This window comes from Cotesia typhae, unplaced genomic scaffold (assembly GCF_013202065.1).
Source record: "Cotesia typhae breed Kobodo isofemale line unplaced genomic scaffold, CoteBio_Ctyphae contig_5, whole genome shotgun sequence".
NCBI lineage: Eukaryota > Metazoa > Arthropoda > Insecta > Hymenoptera > Braconidae > Cotesia > Cotesia typhae.
In genome coordinates this window covers 125,477-142,595 of record NW_027423757.1, presented here as the reverse complement: position 1 = coordinate 142,595, position 17,119 = coordinate 125,477, and the positions used below count along the sequence as shown (strand labels likewise).

General features: G+C 28.5%; 1 protein-coding gene across 2 annotated transcripts in view; it reads right to left on the bottom strand.

Moving 5' to 3' along the window:
• Pus10 (Pseudouridine synthase 10) overlaps positions 1 to 12,161 on the bottom strand; it is a 32,817-nt gene extending 20,656 nt beyond the window's left edge. For both annotated transcript variants that reach the window (XM_074249311.1, XM_074249310.1), the window contains exons 1-3: positions 11,877 to 12,161; positions 6,827 to 6,931; positions 5,980 to 6,284 (exon numbers count right to left, since the gene is read on the bottom strand). In XM_074249311.1, the coding sequence (XP_074105412.1) occupies positions 5,980 to 6,284; positions 6,827 to 6,931; positions 11,877 to 12,014 (548 nt within the window). In that variant the 5' untranslated portion in view covers positions 12,015 to 12,161. The remainder of the gene's footprint in view (positions 1 to 5,979; positions 6,285 to 6,826; positions 6,932 to 11,876) is intronic.
• Positions 12,162 to 17,119: the final 4,958 nt, after the last annotated feature.

Here is a 17,119-nt window from a genome sequence, read left to right as displayed (position 1 = left end):
ACCGTATACGCCCAGTTGTAAAAGTAACCCGCTGCTTTAAATGTCTTGGTTTTGGACAACAAACACGTCAGTGTGCGGGACCAGACAGAAGCATGTGCTGCTACAAATGTGGCGAAGAAACCAACAAGGCCGTAAGCTGCACGGAGAAGTCAAAATGTTTCCTTTGCACTTTGGACAAAGATGCCCAGGACGGTTTATGCCATATTTCTGGCACCGGAGCTTGCAAGGGATTCCGCACAGCTCTTGATAAAGCCACGCGGAGGCAGAAATGACACGCATAGTGCAAGGCAACTTGAATAGGGGCGTTTTGGTGCAAAACCTGCTGCGCCATCGCGTCTTTGAAAATAAAATCGACATCTGTTTTATCTGCGAGTAATATCTAAACATTGAAGGAAAAACATGATTCGCAGATAAGTCCGGCAAATCAGCGATCTGGATAGCAAACTCGAAAAAGGTCACTGTCGACAACAATGGAAGCGGAGCAGGCTTCGTCTGGATTGAGACCCACGACCTACTTGATGAAGTCGTCTGGCTTTCTCAGAAGCACCCCCGTGTCCCCACACGGCGTTCTTCCTCACACAGCTATTGACAGGAAACGGACAGTTTAACGCCTACCTCTTTAAAATGGGGCTGCACCGAACGTCAACGTGAAAATACTGCCCGGACGAAATCGACGACACCGAACACACTTTCTTTGAGTGTATACGGTGGAAGGATTACAGAAGCAGCACCGGAGAAATTATAGACACCACATTCTCCTCCAAAAGCTTAATAATCTGCATGCTCAGAAACAAAGATAACTGGTCAGCTGTCGCAGCCAACACGTAGCACCTTCTAGAAGAAAAATTCGCAGAAAGGGACCAGTAACCAGGAGTAGGTGTCGTAAGACGCAACATGGACTGGATTGAAATAGTGCTAACGTGGTTCCGATCCAGTCATCTCCATACTATCTACGGAAAAGGAGAGAGGAGTTTTTTTTAGTGGGTAAAAACCCCACACTACCGGCCATCATCTTTCAATGATAGAAGTGTCTTTGGAAGATTTTTTTCGCTTCTCTATGAAAAAACACACACACACACAGACATACGGACATCATCGCGAAAACATTCAGGGAAGCTTCTTAGGACTTCAAAACATCGAGATCTGATGAAAAGTCGATTTTTTAAAAACGGGGTAAAACCAATAACTTCCCGATTTTTGAAAATTTTCAATTGTCTTAGCGGGAAGTTGAAAATGACAGATTTTTGATTAGTATAAGTATAGTTACCGTCGGAACTAGAATGAAAAATTAAAAAAAAATTCGACAAAATGGTGTGTAGTTTTTACTTGATAAGTAATTTTTTGAACAAGATTAGTTCTAAATAGTTTTAAATTTATTATTGAGTTTTTTTTAATCAATGAATTAAGTTATTTAGTATTGTTGTTAATATTATTTTATAAAACATAAGTTTTCTTTATTTGAGAAATCTACTTCCATTTCGGCTGCCGAATGGTCTTTTTTATTGTGATTTCGGTATGACATTAAGATTTTAACGAAATTTTCATCACACATGTTGTATATTAAATTAATCAAATGTGTATGTAAGTTTTTAATTAATCTAAAATTTTTGGAGTTTTTTTATCTGTTCAAAATAAAATTTTTACACGATATCGATGGTCCAAACAGTTTTATATTAAGTCATCACACAAGATTGCATTTCAATTGAAAATTCTGTTTATGAAATTTTTTTTTTGGGTTTTCAACATGTATAATTGAATACACGTCACCTAAAAATAGGACGTGAATCAGCAAAATTATTTGATAAATTTGTTAAGAAAATAAAAATTTTTCAAATCACTAAGTACGGTTTAATAAAAAAATAATTTTTTTTTAGAGAGTCAAGAAGTGCACACCTCATAACGTTTATTTATTTTTCAAGAAAAAAATAACCTTTGTAATTGATTTTTGAAAGAAAAAAATAGTTGAGTAATTTCTTAGAGTATTTTCTAATTTTTTTTTTTTTTTTTAATTATTGGAGCGCATTTTTTGAGTCATATGGGGGTCATCTGAGTGATCCGAACTGAAATGTAGTCAATGTAATAATTATAAAGAAATTCAAAAAGTAACTAGCTTTCTAACAAGTTATATACATTTAATACTTCATATATAACACTTAATAGAGGTCAAATGATAGTAAATTAAAAATTTAATAATATCATTTAAATTTACTAATTCTACTCAATAAAAATAAACTTTGGCCTGTAATTTTTTAACCCTGATTCAGAAAGATGATTTGAAATTATTACTTCCATGTTAATTGTATATCTCTATATCTATATAGTATCCAAATCCGATGGTTTTAAATCATTTTAAATCATTTCAAATTAGATTTCTTAATCAGGGAAACAATCTAATTTTACTATTTTATATAATTAAAAAAAAAAGTTATTTTTTAAGAAAAATAAATCATTTCAAATCAAATAAGCGATTAGTTGTTTTATTTCAATAATCAATCTTTACATGTTGTAATAAATAAAAAAATAAATACTTTCAAGAAGAATTATTCTTATTTAGTATAAAAAAGTTGTGTTTGAATTTAACTATATAATTTGAATTTACTCCACCGCCAATGACCTAACAAAACTTACCTTACCGACAGCTAATTTCTTACTTATGACTTAGAAAATAGATCGATTGTCGTTCTTTTGTAATCTTTCATTAGTTACAATTAAATTTTTTCACAAATATGGTACAATGATAGACAATAATTTATCCCTGCTTGTGTTGCTTTGTCATCGATGAAAGTTTGGATTTATGAAAATTTGTCTAAATAAATATCAAAGTTTGTAAAAATGCTGATAAATCTAAATCAACAAAATCACAGAAAAATTTACGTAGAATAGTATATAAATTATTCTATGTAAACTAGATCACCTGTGCAATTATACAGTTGTACATATGACCAACTGAACAAATAAAATTCCCTATTTTTAAAAATACATACAACTAATAATATATTTATTTGATTTCAATTCCAAAAGTATAAATGGAAACATGAACATTACTATAGATGAAAATTTATAAATTTTTGGGGTAAATAAAAATTATCATTTGAATAAATAATTAATAATAAAAGTGTATAAAAAAATAAATGATACATCCACTTAATGAACTTATGTATTCAAAAAGATAGATCCAAATGTAAAAAAACTATTATAATTATTTGAACAAAATAAATTGCTGATAAATATTTGTAATGAATAAATGTAGAAATGATTTTATGTATCAACGACATTATGATCATTAGCATTTTTAAGTTTGTGTATAAATAAACATTTATAAACATGATGATCGGCACAAATGAAAGCTGTCCGAATGGATATTTGAATAAATAAAATTCTTTCCAAATAAATTAATAAAAATGAACTTCTGCATTGAAGTTAAACTGTAAAAATGAATATTTGTCCAGAAGTTAAACTGTCAAAATGAATATCGGTTTAAAAGAAGATTTCCACGATATCTCTCTAATAATTTTATTAGTATGTTGCAATCTATTGAGAACAAATGTTATAACATTACACCCTTAGAAGGATGTACGGGGATGTTACAAATTAAGAAAACGTAAAACTTTTAATGTATTACTTGTATTGGTTTGAAACGGATTTTATGAGTAGAAGTTTCATTCACTGACAACAGTGTGTGGGCGTTAAATATTTAAAAAAAATAGTGAATGTTTAACTTATAGCTCCTGCAGGTTTGAAACTTAGATGTAGTTCTCGTTGTACATAAGGGATTAAGAAATTTTTATTTTGAAATGAATGGCAACTGACTGAAAATTTTCTCTTAATTAGCGTTATAGTTTGCAAATGTGAATTCTCTTTAATTAAGAACAGTTGATCCAATTAAAATGTCAAAATTCAATAAGATCCGTTTTAAACCTATACAAGTTATACACAGAAAAAAAGGTTCACTTGAGTCAAGAAAATATTTTTCTTCCTAATTATTTTCTTAGAGCGAAAAAAAAATGATTTTTGACACAAGCAATTTCACTTAATCCAACAAAATTAATTCTCTTGCTTTAAGAAATACGATCTTGATCCAAGAAAATTTATTTAAGTCAAGAAAATATTCTTGTTTTGAGAAAATTTAGCTTCTTGCTCTAAAAAATTCTGTTCTTGGTAGAATTGAATTTTCTTGCCTTGAGAAAATTTCTCTCTTGCTCCAAAAAATTAAAGTTCTCGATAGTAAATTTTCATTAATATTTTTATTGACTAACATGTCAAATTGGAAGATCAAATAATATTAAATCATTTTTTTTCATTCAATATGTAAAATTGCACGCTAAAATAGGTTAAAATGGGTATCAAATGTTCAAGAGAAAAATTTTCTCAAGGTGAGAAAATTTTTTTCTTAACTGAAGTAGGTGGCGCTACTTCTCTGAAGTATCTAAAAATTTTGATCAAATGTAAAAATTTATTGTATCAAGTATTTACGATAATATGAATTAAGAAAAAATTCCTTCCACCAAGAATAGAATTTCAAGAAAAATTTTTACTTCGGCCAACACAACTTCGATCTTCCTTCAGGCACCCGAAAATTTTCTTGAGTCAAGAATTTTGTTCTCCAGTCAAGAAACTTTTCTTTCTGTGTACATTAAAAGTTTTACATTTTCTTAATTTTTAACATCCCCGTACACCCTTCTAAGGGTGTAATGTTATAACATTTGTTCTCAATAGATTGCAACATACTAATAAAATTGTTAGAGAGATATCGTGGAAATCTTCTTTTAAACCGATATTTATTGTGACAGTTTAACTTCTGGACAAATATTCATTTTTACAGATTAACTTCAATGCAGATGTTCATTTTTATCAATTTATTTGGAAAGAATTTTATTTATACAAATATCCATTCGGACAACTTTCATTTGTACCGATCATCATGTTTACAAATGTTTATTTATACACAAACTTAAAAATGCTAATGATCATAATGTCGTTGATACATAAAATCATTTCTACATTTATTCATTACAAATATTTATCAGCAATTTATTTTGTTCAAATAATTATAATAGTTTTTTTACATCTGGATCTATCTTTTTGAATACATAAGTTCATTAAGTGGATGTATCATTTATTTTTTTATACACGTTTATTATTAATTATTTATTCAAATGATAATTTTTATTTATCCCAAAAATTTATAAATTTTCATCTATAGTAATGTTCATGTTTCCACTTATCCTTTTGGAATTGAAATCGAATAAATATATTATTAGTTGTCTGTATTTTTAAAAATAGGGAATTTTATTTGTTCAGTTGGTCATATATACAACTGTATAATTGCACAGGTGATCTAGTTTACATAGAATCATTTATATACTATTCTACGTAAATTTTTCTGTGATTTTGTTGATTTAGATTTATCAGCATTTTTACAAACTTTCATATTTATTTGGACAAATTTTCAAAAATCCAAACTTTTATCGATGACAAAGCAACGGTTTCATGATAATTGATCCTTGGACAAAATATCTTCGACAATTGATACCAAACAGACAGAATTTATTTATTAATAAAACCATAATGTAATCGTGTTGCGCCCTTTTAACATGGTTTTTGTGTGTGTTTATTCGATATTAGACACACACATACGCTTTTAACCATGCTGTGCCCTTGAATTTTTTTTTAACTTTCGAAAATTATAACGATTCCGAAGGATAACTTGTCGGAGATATTTTTTCCGGGGATATTTTTTTTGAGATATTTTGTCCAAGGATCAATAAGCCTGATACCCAAAGGCAACACAAGCAGGAATAAATTATTATCTATCATTGTATTTAAATGTTTTAATGTGCATATTTTAATACATAGAATTTACTATTATTTGACCTCTATTAAGAGAGAAAAAAAATTTGAATAAAAATAACAACCCTCAAGGTATAAAAATTTACAATTTTTTTAATAAAAATTTGAAAAATTTGACTTTTTACTTACAAATTTTCACAATCGATTTCATCATTGGAATAACTAAAAAATATATTTACAGAAAAAGGAGAAGATGCAAGAGAGGTAGTTTGTCGTTTCGAAGTCATTTTTTCAACTTTAGGCAAGATTAACATTTTCCAAATTTCTTTGATACTATATTTATTAATATCAGGACCATTCCAATGGCTTTCTTTCGTTTTCTGATTAAGTAACGTCGAAATTGATTTTTCTCTTAACTTTACAGAAATGGGTATATTTAACGTGCATGTGAATACTTCAGAGTCGAATCCACTCAATTTTATTTCTCGTGAAATCTACAAGAGAAAAAAAGTATAATTTTTATATGCATTTCAGAAAATTAAGCATTAAAAAGCTCTATAAAAACTTTTTCGTTATATAATAATGCATTTTTATGAAAATAAAAATAAGTTACTTATTAAAAACAAATTTATCTGATAAGAAAAAAAGATTCGAAAAGATTCGAAATGGATCAAAGCGATAAAAAAAGATTCAACTGGACAAATATACAGATATACATTTTGCATGGGTTGAATCGTTTTAAATCTTTTTTTTTTAATAAATGTTATCCTCACGACAAACACCGTAAGATACATATAAGAAAACATTTTGTTTTTCATGAAAATCCTAAAACTAATAAATTTTAAGATTCGACTATAAACTGCGATCTTGATTTTATATTGTCTACTTTTTTCAGAGTAGAAGCTTTCGTTTAGGTAAAAAACTCGGCTCAAAAGTTATTGTTTTCAGTTCGATCTTAAAAAATTTTCATCGCATCTGAGTGCGAGTTACGAACAGTTAATACTTGGATTAAGGTACTTATTTATGAAAGTTTTACCTTTTCTACTGATGAATTCTGAATTTCATTTTGAAGGATTCCCAAACATATAATGCATATTTCGGACGTTTGATTAGATTCTAAATCTCCAAAAATGTTTTTCATCTGCAAAAAATTTATTGAAATAACATACATGTGTTATAAAACTAACTTATATTGAATACAGTTTTTCAAAAATATTGCAATTTATAAAACCGTGTGATTTTATAGCTAAAATGTATACTTTTTCATTGAAAAAAAAAAATTAACTTGATTCAAACGAAAAATTCTTGTACCAAGAATATTATTTTGAAGAGCTTCGTTGTCGTAAATTAAAACAAAAAATTTTTGACTTAAGTAAATTTACTTAAATTAAGAAAAAAATAATTTATTTGGTTCAAAAATTTTTCTCTTGAATCAAATTAATTTTTTTAGAATCAATTTTTTCACGGTCGTAATTTACTCATTATTTTAGTTAGATTCATACCATATCAGTCTGTCCATTTTTTTTTTTTTTCAGTGTACTAGTTCCTAGAAATCATTTTATACAAAGAATTTATATTCAATGTAATTATTAATCGTCGACTTTTAGTCTAATCTTTTTACTTAATGAATAGACATAATTAATTTTCACAAAAAATATAATTTCATAAAAATCTATTGACAAATATCAATACATAAGATTCTGGAAGAATTCAAGTTCGTTTATCGTTTAATAGTGCAAGCATAGTCAAATAATTATGTTAAATCTGAGTGGTAACGATTTTGCTAACATTTTTAAGATCACTTAACTTAAAAAAAAAATTATTTCATTCCATATTTTTGTCGTCAATCTTACATAATCAGTAAATTATTCAAAAAACTTTATTTCTTTTGTATAGAGATTTTTAATACAAAAAAAAAAAAAAAAAAACAAAAATGAAAAAACAGGAATTTTTTAAATTGAGAGAAACTTCAAGTTCAACATTAAAACAACTTTACATGAAATAAAACGCCATTCGGCCACACCCGACATGGAAGGTAGATTTCATAGAATAAATTATCATCTCATCCCAATAACTTTCGTCTGACATTGAATGAAATGTTTCTTGAATTTCTTGAACTCCGTCGTCCATCTTACGGCACCAAATAAATATTTTTTTTGTGCAATAAATTTCATGTGCAACATAATCTTTTTGCTACTCTTAATTTTTCTTTTTTTTCCGAATTTTTGATAGTTTTGAAGAGCTACCATTTCTAAACTTATTGACGGATTTCGCTCATCTTCGAACTCATCAAGGTTATTATGCAAAGAATATGTGTAACAAGTTTCATTAGGATTTGTTGAGAATTTTCGATAGAATAACATTCATAAGTCGGCTGTACTATTGGACATTGCCGGAAAATGGTTCAATTGCACTCTTAACTTTGATAAAATAACTAAAAATGATCAAAATGTCAATGTTGTATATGTCAAATTAAAGGTAATTTCATGAACTTTCACATGAATTCATCAAAAATTAGCCATCTCTTTTCAATTAAAAGTTATACCAATGAAGTCACCGAAAACATGACTTTCAATATTTTGATAATTTTAAAAAGCTACCATTTCTGAACTTATTGATGGATTTTGCTCATCTTCGAATTAATTCAAGGTTATTATTCAAAGAATATGTGTACCAAGTTTCATCTAAATCCGTTAAGAATTGTAGGTGCTATCATGTACACAAGCCACGTTATATATATATATATATAGATATATATATATATTAGGGTGTGCCAAAATATAACTTCCATGAGGAACCTTTTAAAATTTGAATTTTGAGTTCCGCTTTTCACAGGGGCTGTTTTGGTGTTTCCTGATATATATACTCGACTAGTTAGATGATATTATAGAAAAAAATTCCGACTTAATTTTGACATGAGGGCCAATGCAATAGATAGATTTCGATGAAATCTACTTAAAAAATATGATAGGACAGCGAAAATTAAGAATAAAAAATTTATACCTTACCGCTATGTGAAATATACAAATTTTTTTTTATTGTCTTTCTTTTCTAATATTATTGGTAGTAGTATGAATATATTGTTCGCAATAATTAAATAAAAACTCGTCGCCAGCAAAGTAATGGAAACTTTTCTTGATAAGAAAATCTGAGAACATCGCTGAGAAGGTAAATACGTTAAATTACTGCATTGGCGAAATTTTATATATTCTATTGTACTGGAAAGGGTTACGTACGTTAATATCCTCAGACAAAATATCACTACAATCAAATGTTAATAAACGAAAGATCACAAGAATTATTTATCAAATGATCAATATCAAACAAACTTAATATTTTATAAAATAAAAATTATTGTCTGATATGAATATTATTTTATAGTATGCTATAAAGCACAAAATAAAAATTATTACAAAATATGTACTGAATCAATATTACTGTTTATTCGACAGTAAACCAACACATAAGCTTGTTACCGTGTTGTGCTCTTGTATCATAGATTTCGTGTGTGTTCATCTAAAAATAGGACAGTATATCAAAGTTTGAGCATAATCTGTCTAAGGATATTTTGTCCGAGGATATTAATGCGTGTCACCACTGGAAAAAGAGTTCTAATTCATGAAGCAACCGACAAATATTTGACTCAAATCATACATTTATGATGTGCCTAATTCATGCAATTTATTATATTACCAGGAATTCTAATTGCGCGCATATGGGCGCGCTCTAATTCTGCACCAACAAGGAATCAGGGTCCATGTTTTCGAGTTATTTCGATACCCAGCTACCTTCAATTAACCATCAATTTTAATATTTAGGATTTTGAATATTGCATAAAAAATGAACTGTAACAAATGATAATCAATGGATAATAAACATAATTTCAAACAGTAAAATCATAATTTTAATTATCAATTGATAATATTTAGTATTTGAACGCTATACAATTCAATAATTATATAGGAAAAAATATTATTTTAAACAGTAATATCAGATATATAAATGCCAATAAAGTAAAAGGCTATCCTGGAGTCCAAATTACTACTTGAAATATTAAAAATTAACAAGATTCTGAGTTCAGTATATCTATATCTATATCTTGATCCAGGTCCGAGCGTTCTACGTGTTTACGTTAGTAAGTGTTTAATACATGTGTTTGCGCCTGCGTATTAAAAAAACAATTCAAATACAAATTTACATACTTACGGTGAATTTATGTAAAAACAAAAAGACTGAATAATATATATTATAATCGTATACATTAAAATATTAAATAATTTTGGAGATTGGTGAAAAATAAATGATAGTTAAAAAAATTAGGAAAACGGTTGACCCTAAAGTCCATCTCTGCAACTTCCCGCTAATTCCGTTAATACCTGGCCGTTTTTTTTGAGCTCTTCGAGTGATCGACGTGTTTTTTCAAGGTTGAAAGTTGATTAGTTTTTGAAATCGATCGGTTGAGCAGTTTAAGAGTTATTCCAAAAAAACTACTTTTGAAAAAATTTTTTTCCTATTTTTTTTTAAATTTCTCCAAGTTTCTCAAAATCTTTCGGTCCGAATCGGTTCAAATTTTCAGGAAATCTGAGTTTGGCGAAGCCCTTTCGAATGGCACCAACCGCGATGAAAACACACACACACACATACATGTTTTTTCCGTATTTGTCTATTTAGTAGCTATTGTTGCACGTAGGGGATTTCGAAAATTTTGATTGCTAAGATTTTTTAGGATTGTTCGAATCCAAAAAAATGAGAAAAAAAACGAAAAACCTTTCAATCTGTCGCCTTTTTTTTTTAATCCAAATTTTCAAAATTACCTACGTACCACGATAACCACTGCATACAGATTACAACGCTGTTTCGTTTTATTATTTTAAATAATCCGTTTTTGAGTTAGAGATTGCACCGTGGTGGGGGAAATTTATTTAATGCTCCACAAAAATGCTAATAACTTTGTAACATAATGATGTTTTTTTATGAAAATTTAGGAGAATAATCTTTAACGTATACTGTATAAAACAAAAAAACTCGATTCCCAAATTCCTATATTATCCCAGTCAAAAAAAATCCCGAAAATCACCTATTTTTTCGATCCTCACAAAGGCAATCCTCCTCAAGAAAACGTTTGTTTGACCAATACGTTGTGAATAATTCAAGAGTGTTTTTTAACTTCCCGCTAAGACAATTAAAAATTTTCAACAAACGGGAAGTTATTGGTTTTACCCCGTTTTGCAAAAATCAAATTTTCAACAGATCTCGACGTTTTGAGGTCCTAGGAAGCTTCCCTGACTATTCTCGCGAGGGTGTCACTATGTATGTACATGTGTGTGTGTGTGTGTGTGTGAACTTAGCGGAAAGTTGCAGGGATGGCCTTTAGGGTCAACCGTTTTCCAAATTTTTTTTTTAATTTTTTGATCAAATTTTATATTATTCGATTGTGTGTCAGTTCAAGCGCAATTACGTTTCGTCTGTGGGCTATAAGTCTTACTGTTGTAAAAAAATGGAACGAACTTTACGATGTCAATCGCGAAATCCACGTGTTGAAATAAAAATAAAAATTAATTTCTTGAAAAAATATTTTTCCTGAAGGGCTCTAGAATTGAATGTTTTACTACAAGGTATTCCTAGAAAAATTTATTTTTCATGTTCAAATCATTTCGTATATTTGAAACACTTTTCTCTTCAATGATAATAAGATAATCTGAACTTATTAAAGTCTTTCGATGTTTTTATCCTACTCATTTGTATTATCCTGGAATCATTTGGTTTAGCAAATTAAATTGGGTTTGTCATATGATATTGTCAAATATTTGAAGCTCTTTTGCACGTGATACGAAAAATCATATGGTCCTAAGTAGTATTTAATCTGATGAGTTTGCTTTTCATTATTATCAAAATACTGTGTTTATAAATTTATTAAATTAACATACGGCACAACCTGATTACAAGTTACACCGGGCGTTCTATTCGCTCTCACGGCAGTTATATCTATATATAAAATATATCATGAGTAAAAGAGAGAAAGAAATATAACTTATAACCAGGTTATACTGTACCTATAAATGAGAAAAAAAAACAACAGTTTTTACCGTATCAGAATAAGTTATGGTAGAATGAAAATTATCATTATTCGGAATCCCACTTAACCTTAAAGAACACACTGAACAACATCCCAGTGATCTTAAAAATTCTGCCTTTTGAATAATATTTGAAACTTCAAAATTCATTTTTACTTTACAATTTTTTAAATAAGCGTTATTTCAAAAATTTATAATTGTTTCTAAGTTTAATTACAAAAATTGATGTTTTTTAGTAACAAAAAAAATCCAAATAATTTTATAACAGGTAAGTTGTAACCTCATGATGACGCTTGACGCTAGCTTTCAGCGTCAAACTATAGCTCCACCTAGCTGAAATGAATAAAAACACGTGCAGCGTCAAACGCCAGCGTCAAATTAAAAATATCGGTAGTTTTCCAATTATAGCACTAGAGCGCATTATGCGGCATAATGTTCAACGTTGAATGTTCCAACTACAGCAACGCTTCGCACAATCGAGCACATTTAAAAGTACTATTCTCGTGTGATACTCGCAATCAATACCAATTTAGTGACAGAAAATTAACAAGCGTTTTTTATTCAAGTTGGCATTGTTCGAAATTTTGTTTATACATTATTGTTCCAAAATTTGTAAGGCTTTATTTTAACATGCCAAAACAAATATTTTACATTAAGATCTATGATTAAAATTTTGTGATATTTGAAAGTTTATGATAAATGGCAAAACAAATAAAATAACATATTTCAAAGTTTTTAAATTTTTTATTTAAGTATTCTATTAAGTACTGTCATAACTACGTAATTGAGAGATTTCTTTAATTTGGTTATAAACAGTGAATTATTTATCTAATAAATGACAATTCTTTATCGTTTCAATTGATTTTGACAATCTCATTTTTACAATTCAATTGACAAGTCGTATCGGAAAGTGTCGATATATTTTATTTTGAACTTAGATAACTATGAATATTTATTTTTCAACACTGAGCTTAGCACACTCTGCTGAAGCATTTGAAAACTAATTCACGTTCCAATTAAGCTTCAGCATAATTAAGTATTGACCGCTTATTGAGTCGCATTATGCTCTGTAATTGGAAAACTACCATCAGCTGCAAAAAAATATATGAATATCAAAAGTCGATATCTCGAGATATACCTCGAAGCTAGTCCTTAACCTAATTTTTATAATAAACACATGGTAATTGTAAACAAATAACTTATGACAACAATAGATGTTAAACATTAATGAAATAATTACATCAAATTTAAGTAACTTATTAAAATTTCAATAACAGGTGAATATGATTATCAATTGTGGATTTATCAGTGTCAAAAAATAATCCGTGAAGCTGAAATAAAAAAAAATTAGGCGCAAAAGGATTATTAGTGCTTTATTATGCAATGAACTAGTTATACAAAATTGTAGAAAAAATATACACAAAAAAATTTTGGATTCATCCTTTATTCAAATTACGGCGAGACTATGGCTTTTTGAGGCCATATTCCGAACTCTTTCTTCGTATTCTGAAAAAATTGAAAATTACATCCGAATGACAGCAGTCCAATTTGAAGAGCTTCTATGTTTAGTTGGCCCGAAAATATCAAAACAAAAAGTTGTAAGAGAGCCTATTTCAGTTCCAGCACGACTAGCTATGACTTTGCGGTAAGAATTTTTCAAAATAGTTGATAATTTATTTAGCGTAGTCATCATTGTACCATAATAATAATTAATTTCTAGATTTCTAGCAACTGGTGACTCAATGTCAACGATGTCGTATCAGTATTTAGTTGGGTTAACAACAACAGCAAATATAATTGTCGAAACTTGTCAAGCTCTATGGAGTTGTCTTAAAGAAAAAGTATTACCGCATCATTTGACTGAATCTCATTGGCTGAAAATTGCTGATGAATTCGAAAAGCAATGGCAATTTCCACATTGCATTGGAGCTATCGATGGGAAACATATACACATACAGGTATATTTAATTTCATATAAATGAATTAGTTTGATGTGTATATCTGAATTATGTTAAACCATTATTATTATTATTATTATCATAATAATAATAATTATTATTATTGCAGTGTCCTGATAATGCAGGTTCTTCATATTACAATTATAAAAATAGTCACAGCATTGTATTGATGGCAGTTTGTGATGCTAATTATTTGTTTACTCTCGTTGACATTGGTGCTTACGGTAGAAGAAGTGATGGAGGGATTTTCCGGAGCTCAGCAATGGGTCAGAAGTTTGAAAATAGTGACATGAACATACCAAAACCAGACTTGCTGACTGTAGATGGACATCATCTGGTAGCTGTCGTAACTGATAGCCGATACCGATTAAAAATCCACCAACTTGATCCAATTTTGGCGGCGCCGGTAGAGCGACTGATGTTTTATCTTTACTAATAATATCAGCGATACGGTTGATTGCATTTACAGAATCCGCAATTTCCTGACGTTTTTTTCCTTTTGTATTGGCAGATTCTAAAAAATTTAGGAAATTTAGTTTAATATTTTCTTAGTGACTTGTAATTTCAAAAAAAATATATTTATTATTATCCTGGTCAGTACTTTCATCAAAACTGTCGTCCATAGCATTTGATGAATCATTATTAAAGCTTCCGTCGTTATTAAAACCAGCGGTAGCATGTTCATCTAAATTTGTTCAAGTTCCGCAATTGAAAATTACGATTTAGTATTTAATTTATATTTATGCGGAACTTCTGACCCATTGCTGAGCTCCGGAAAATCCCTCCATCACTTCTTCTACCGTAAGCACCAATGTCAACGAGAGTAAACAAATAATTAGCATCACAAACTGCCATCAATACAATGCTGTGACTATTTTTATAATTGTAATATGAAGAACCTGCATTATCAGGACACTGCAATAATAATAATTATTATTATTATGATAATAATAATAATAATAATGGTTTAACATAATTCAGATATACACATCAAACTAATTCATTTATATGAAATTAAATATACCTGTATGTGTATATGTTTCCCATCGATAGCTCCAATGCAATGTGGAAATTGCCATTGCTTTTCGAATTCATCAGCAATTTTCAGCCAATGAGATTCAGTCAAATGATGCGGTAATACTTTTTCTTTAAGACAACTCCATAGAGCTTGACAAGTTTCGACAATTATATTTGCTGTTGTTGTTAACCCAACTAAATACTGATACGACATCGTTGACATTGAGTCACCAGTTGCTAGAAATCTAGAAATTAATTATTATTATGGTACAATGATGACTACGCTAAATAAATTATCAACTATTTTGAAAAATTCTTACCGCAAAGTCATAGCTAGTCGTGCTGGAACTGAAATAGGCTCTCTTACAACTTTTTGTTTTGATATTTTCGGGCCAACTAAACATAGAAGCTCTTCAAATTGGACTGCTGTCATTCGGATGTAATTTTCAATTTTTTCAGAATACGAAGAAAGAGTTCGGAATATGGCCTCAAAAAAGCCATAGTCTCGCCGTAATTTGAATAAAGGATGAATCCAAAATTTTTTTTGTGTATATTTTTTTCTACAATTTTGTATAACTAGTTCATTGCATAATAAAGCACTAATAATCCTTTTGCGCCTAATTTTTTTTTATTTCAGCTTCACGGATTATTTTTTGACACTGATAAATCCACAATTGATAATCATATTCACCTGTTATTGAAATTTTAATAAGTTACTTAAATTTGATGTAATTATTTCATTAATGTTTAACATCTATTGTTGTCATAAGTTATTTGTTTACAATTACCATGTGTTTATTATAAAAATTAGGTTAAGGACTAGCTTCGAGGTATATCTCGAGATATCGACTTTTGATATTCATATATTTTTTTGCAGCTGATTTTGGCTCTCTTAAATTGGCGGGGGGAAATTAATTTTTTGCACTTTTTTTTGGCTCTATCAACTGTTCGTTATCTGTTCTTCATTGTTCTATCAAAAATTTTTTTTGTTCGTTTTTTTTTTTAATTATCAAAAAATTGACCCTCAATTTGGCACGAACTATAGATATTTTGATGTTTTTTTTTTTGTAATAGTTTAGAACTATTCAATAACTGTTCGTTCAAAATAAACAACTGTTCGGCTTTCATTATCCTGTAATTAAATAATTAACTTTTTTTTATAAATCTTAATTAAATGTTATTGCGCATGCGCAGTATCAATGCGCATAGTTCTCATAAATTATGCGCGGCCTATTTGAATTCGATTCAAAGAGACAACACAACAATAACAGCAACAACAAAATCATCATCATCACCCGGTTTTTACTTTCATTTATATTTTGTTATTTTATACAAACAAAATGAACTCTTTCTTAACATCTAAAGTCGTATTTCTTGTACTTATCCATTCTTTTAAGATTCCTGATTAAATATATTGATTGATAAAAATAGAAAAGGATTAGTTCCATGCAAATTATATATTTATATATTGATACAATATATTCTAGAACCGATTTCTTTTTCATTCTCAGTCAATATTTTTAATTATTCATTTAAAATAGATGATAATATAATTTAATTTTCGAATACGAAAACTTTATCAAATTTTTTCTGTACTTCTTTCGTTATGAGATGACTTAGATTTTTACTTTAAAATTAATATAAAAGAATTTTAATTTAAAATTAATATAAAAATCTAATAAATAAACTTTGCAAATAGAAAGTAAATTATGTATATTAAGTAAAACAATAAAGTTTAATGATAGGATACTTTTAATAGTTAAAAAAAAATATTTTTTATCGATAATAACATTTTCTTCAGCATACTATTTATTAAAAAAAAATATCGTCGTTTTTCTATTAGTCTCATCAACACATGTTAACAAGATTTTAATTATAACGTAAACGATGCGTAACATTAAGTTATTTCCGTATTAACGATTCATCTCGAATGACAGTTTTCATATTATACGACTATTTTATAAAATAGCATATGGATATTTGTTATTTTTTGAATAAACAAATCAGAAAAAATACACAATTAATGAATAATCTATTAGACTTTTTTATCAGATAAAAGATATAACAAGAAAAGTTCTTTATTATCAATACATCTTTTATTGTTGCTAGAAATAATCACATCGTAAGCCCTTATTATAAATTATTCATCATTATGTGAAAAATATAGCAAAAATCAGCTGGTTTTGAATAGAGTTTAAAATGCTGTACACCGATGCACTTAAACTAGCCAAAGAACAATCATTAAATAACGATAGATCTATTAGTAAACTAAACACTTAA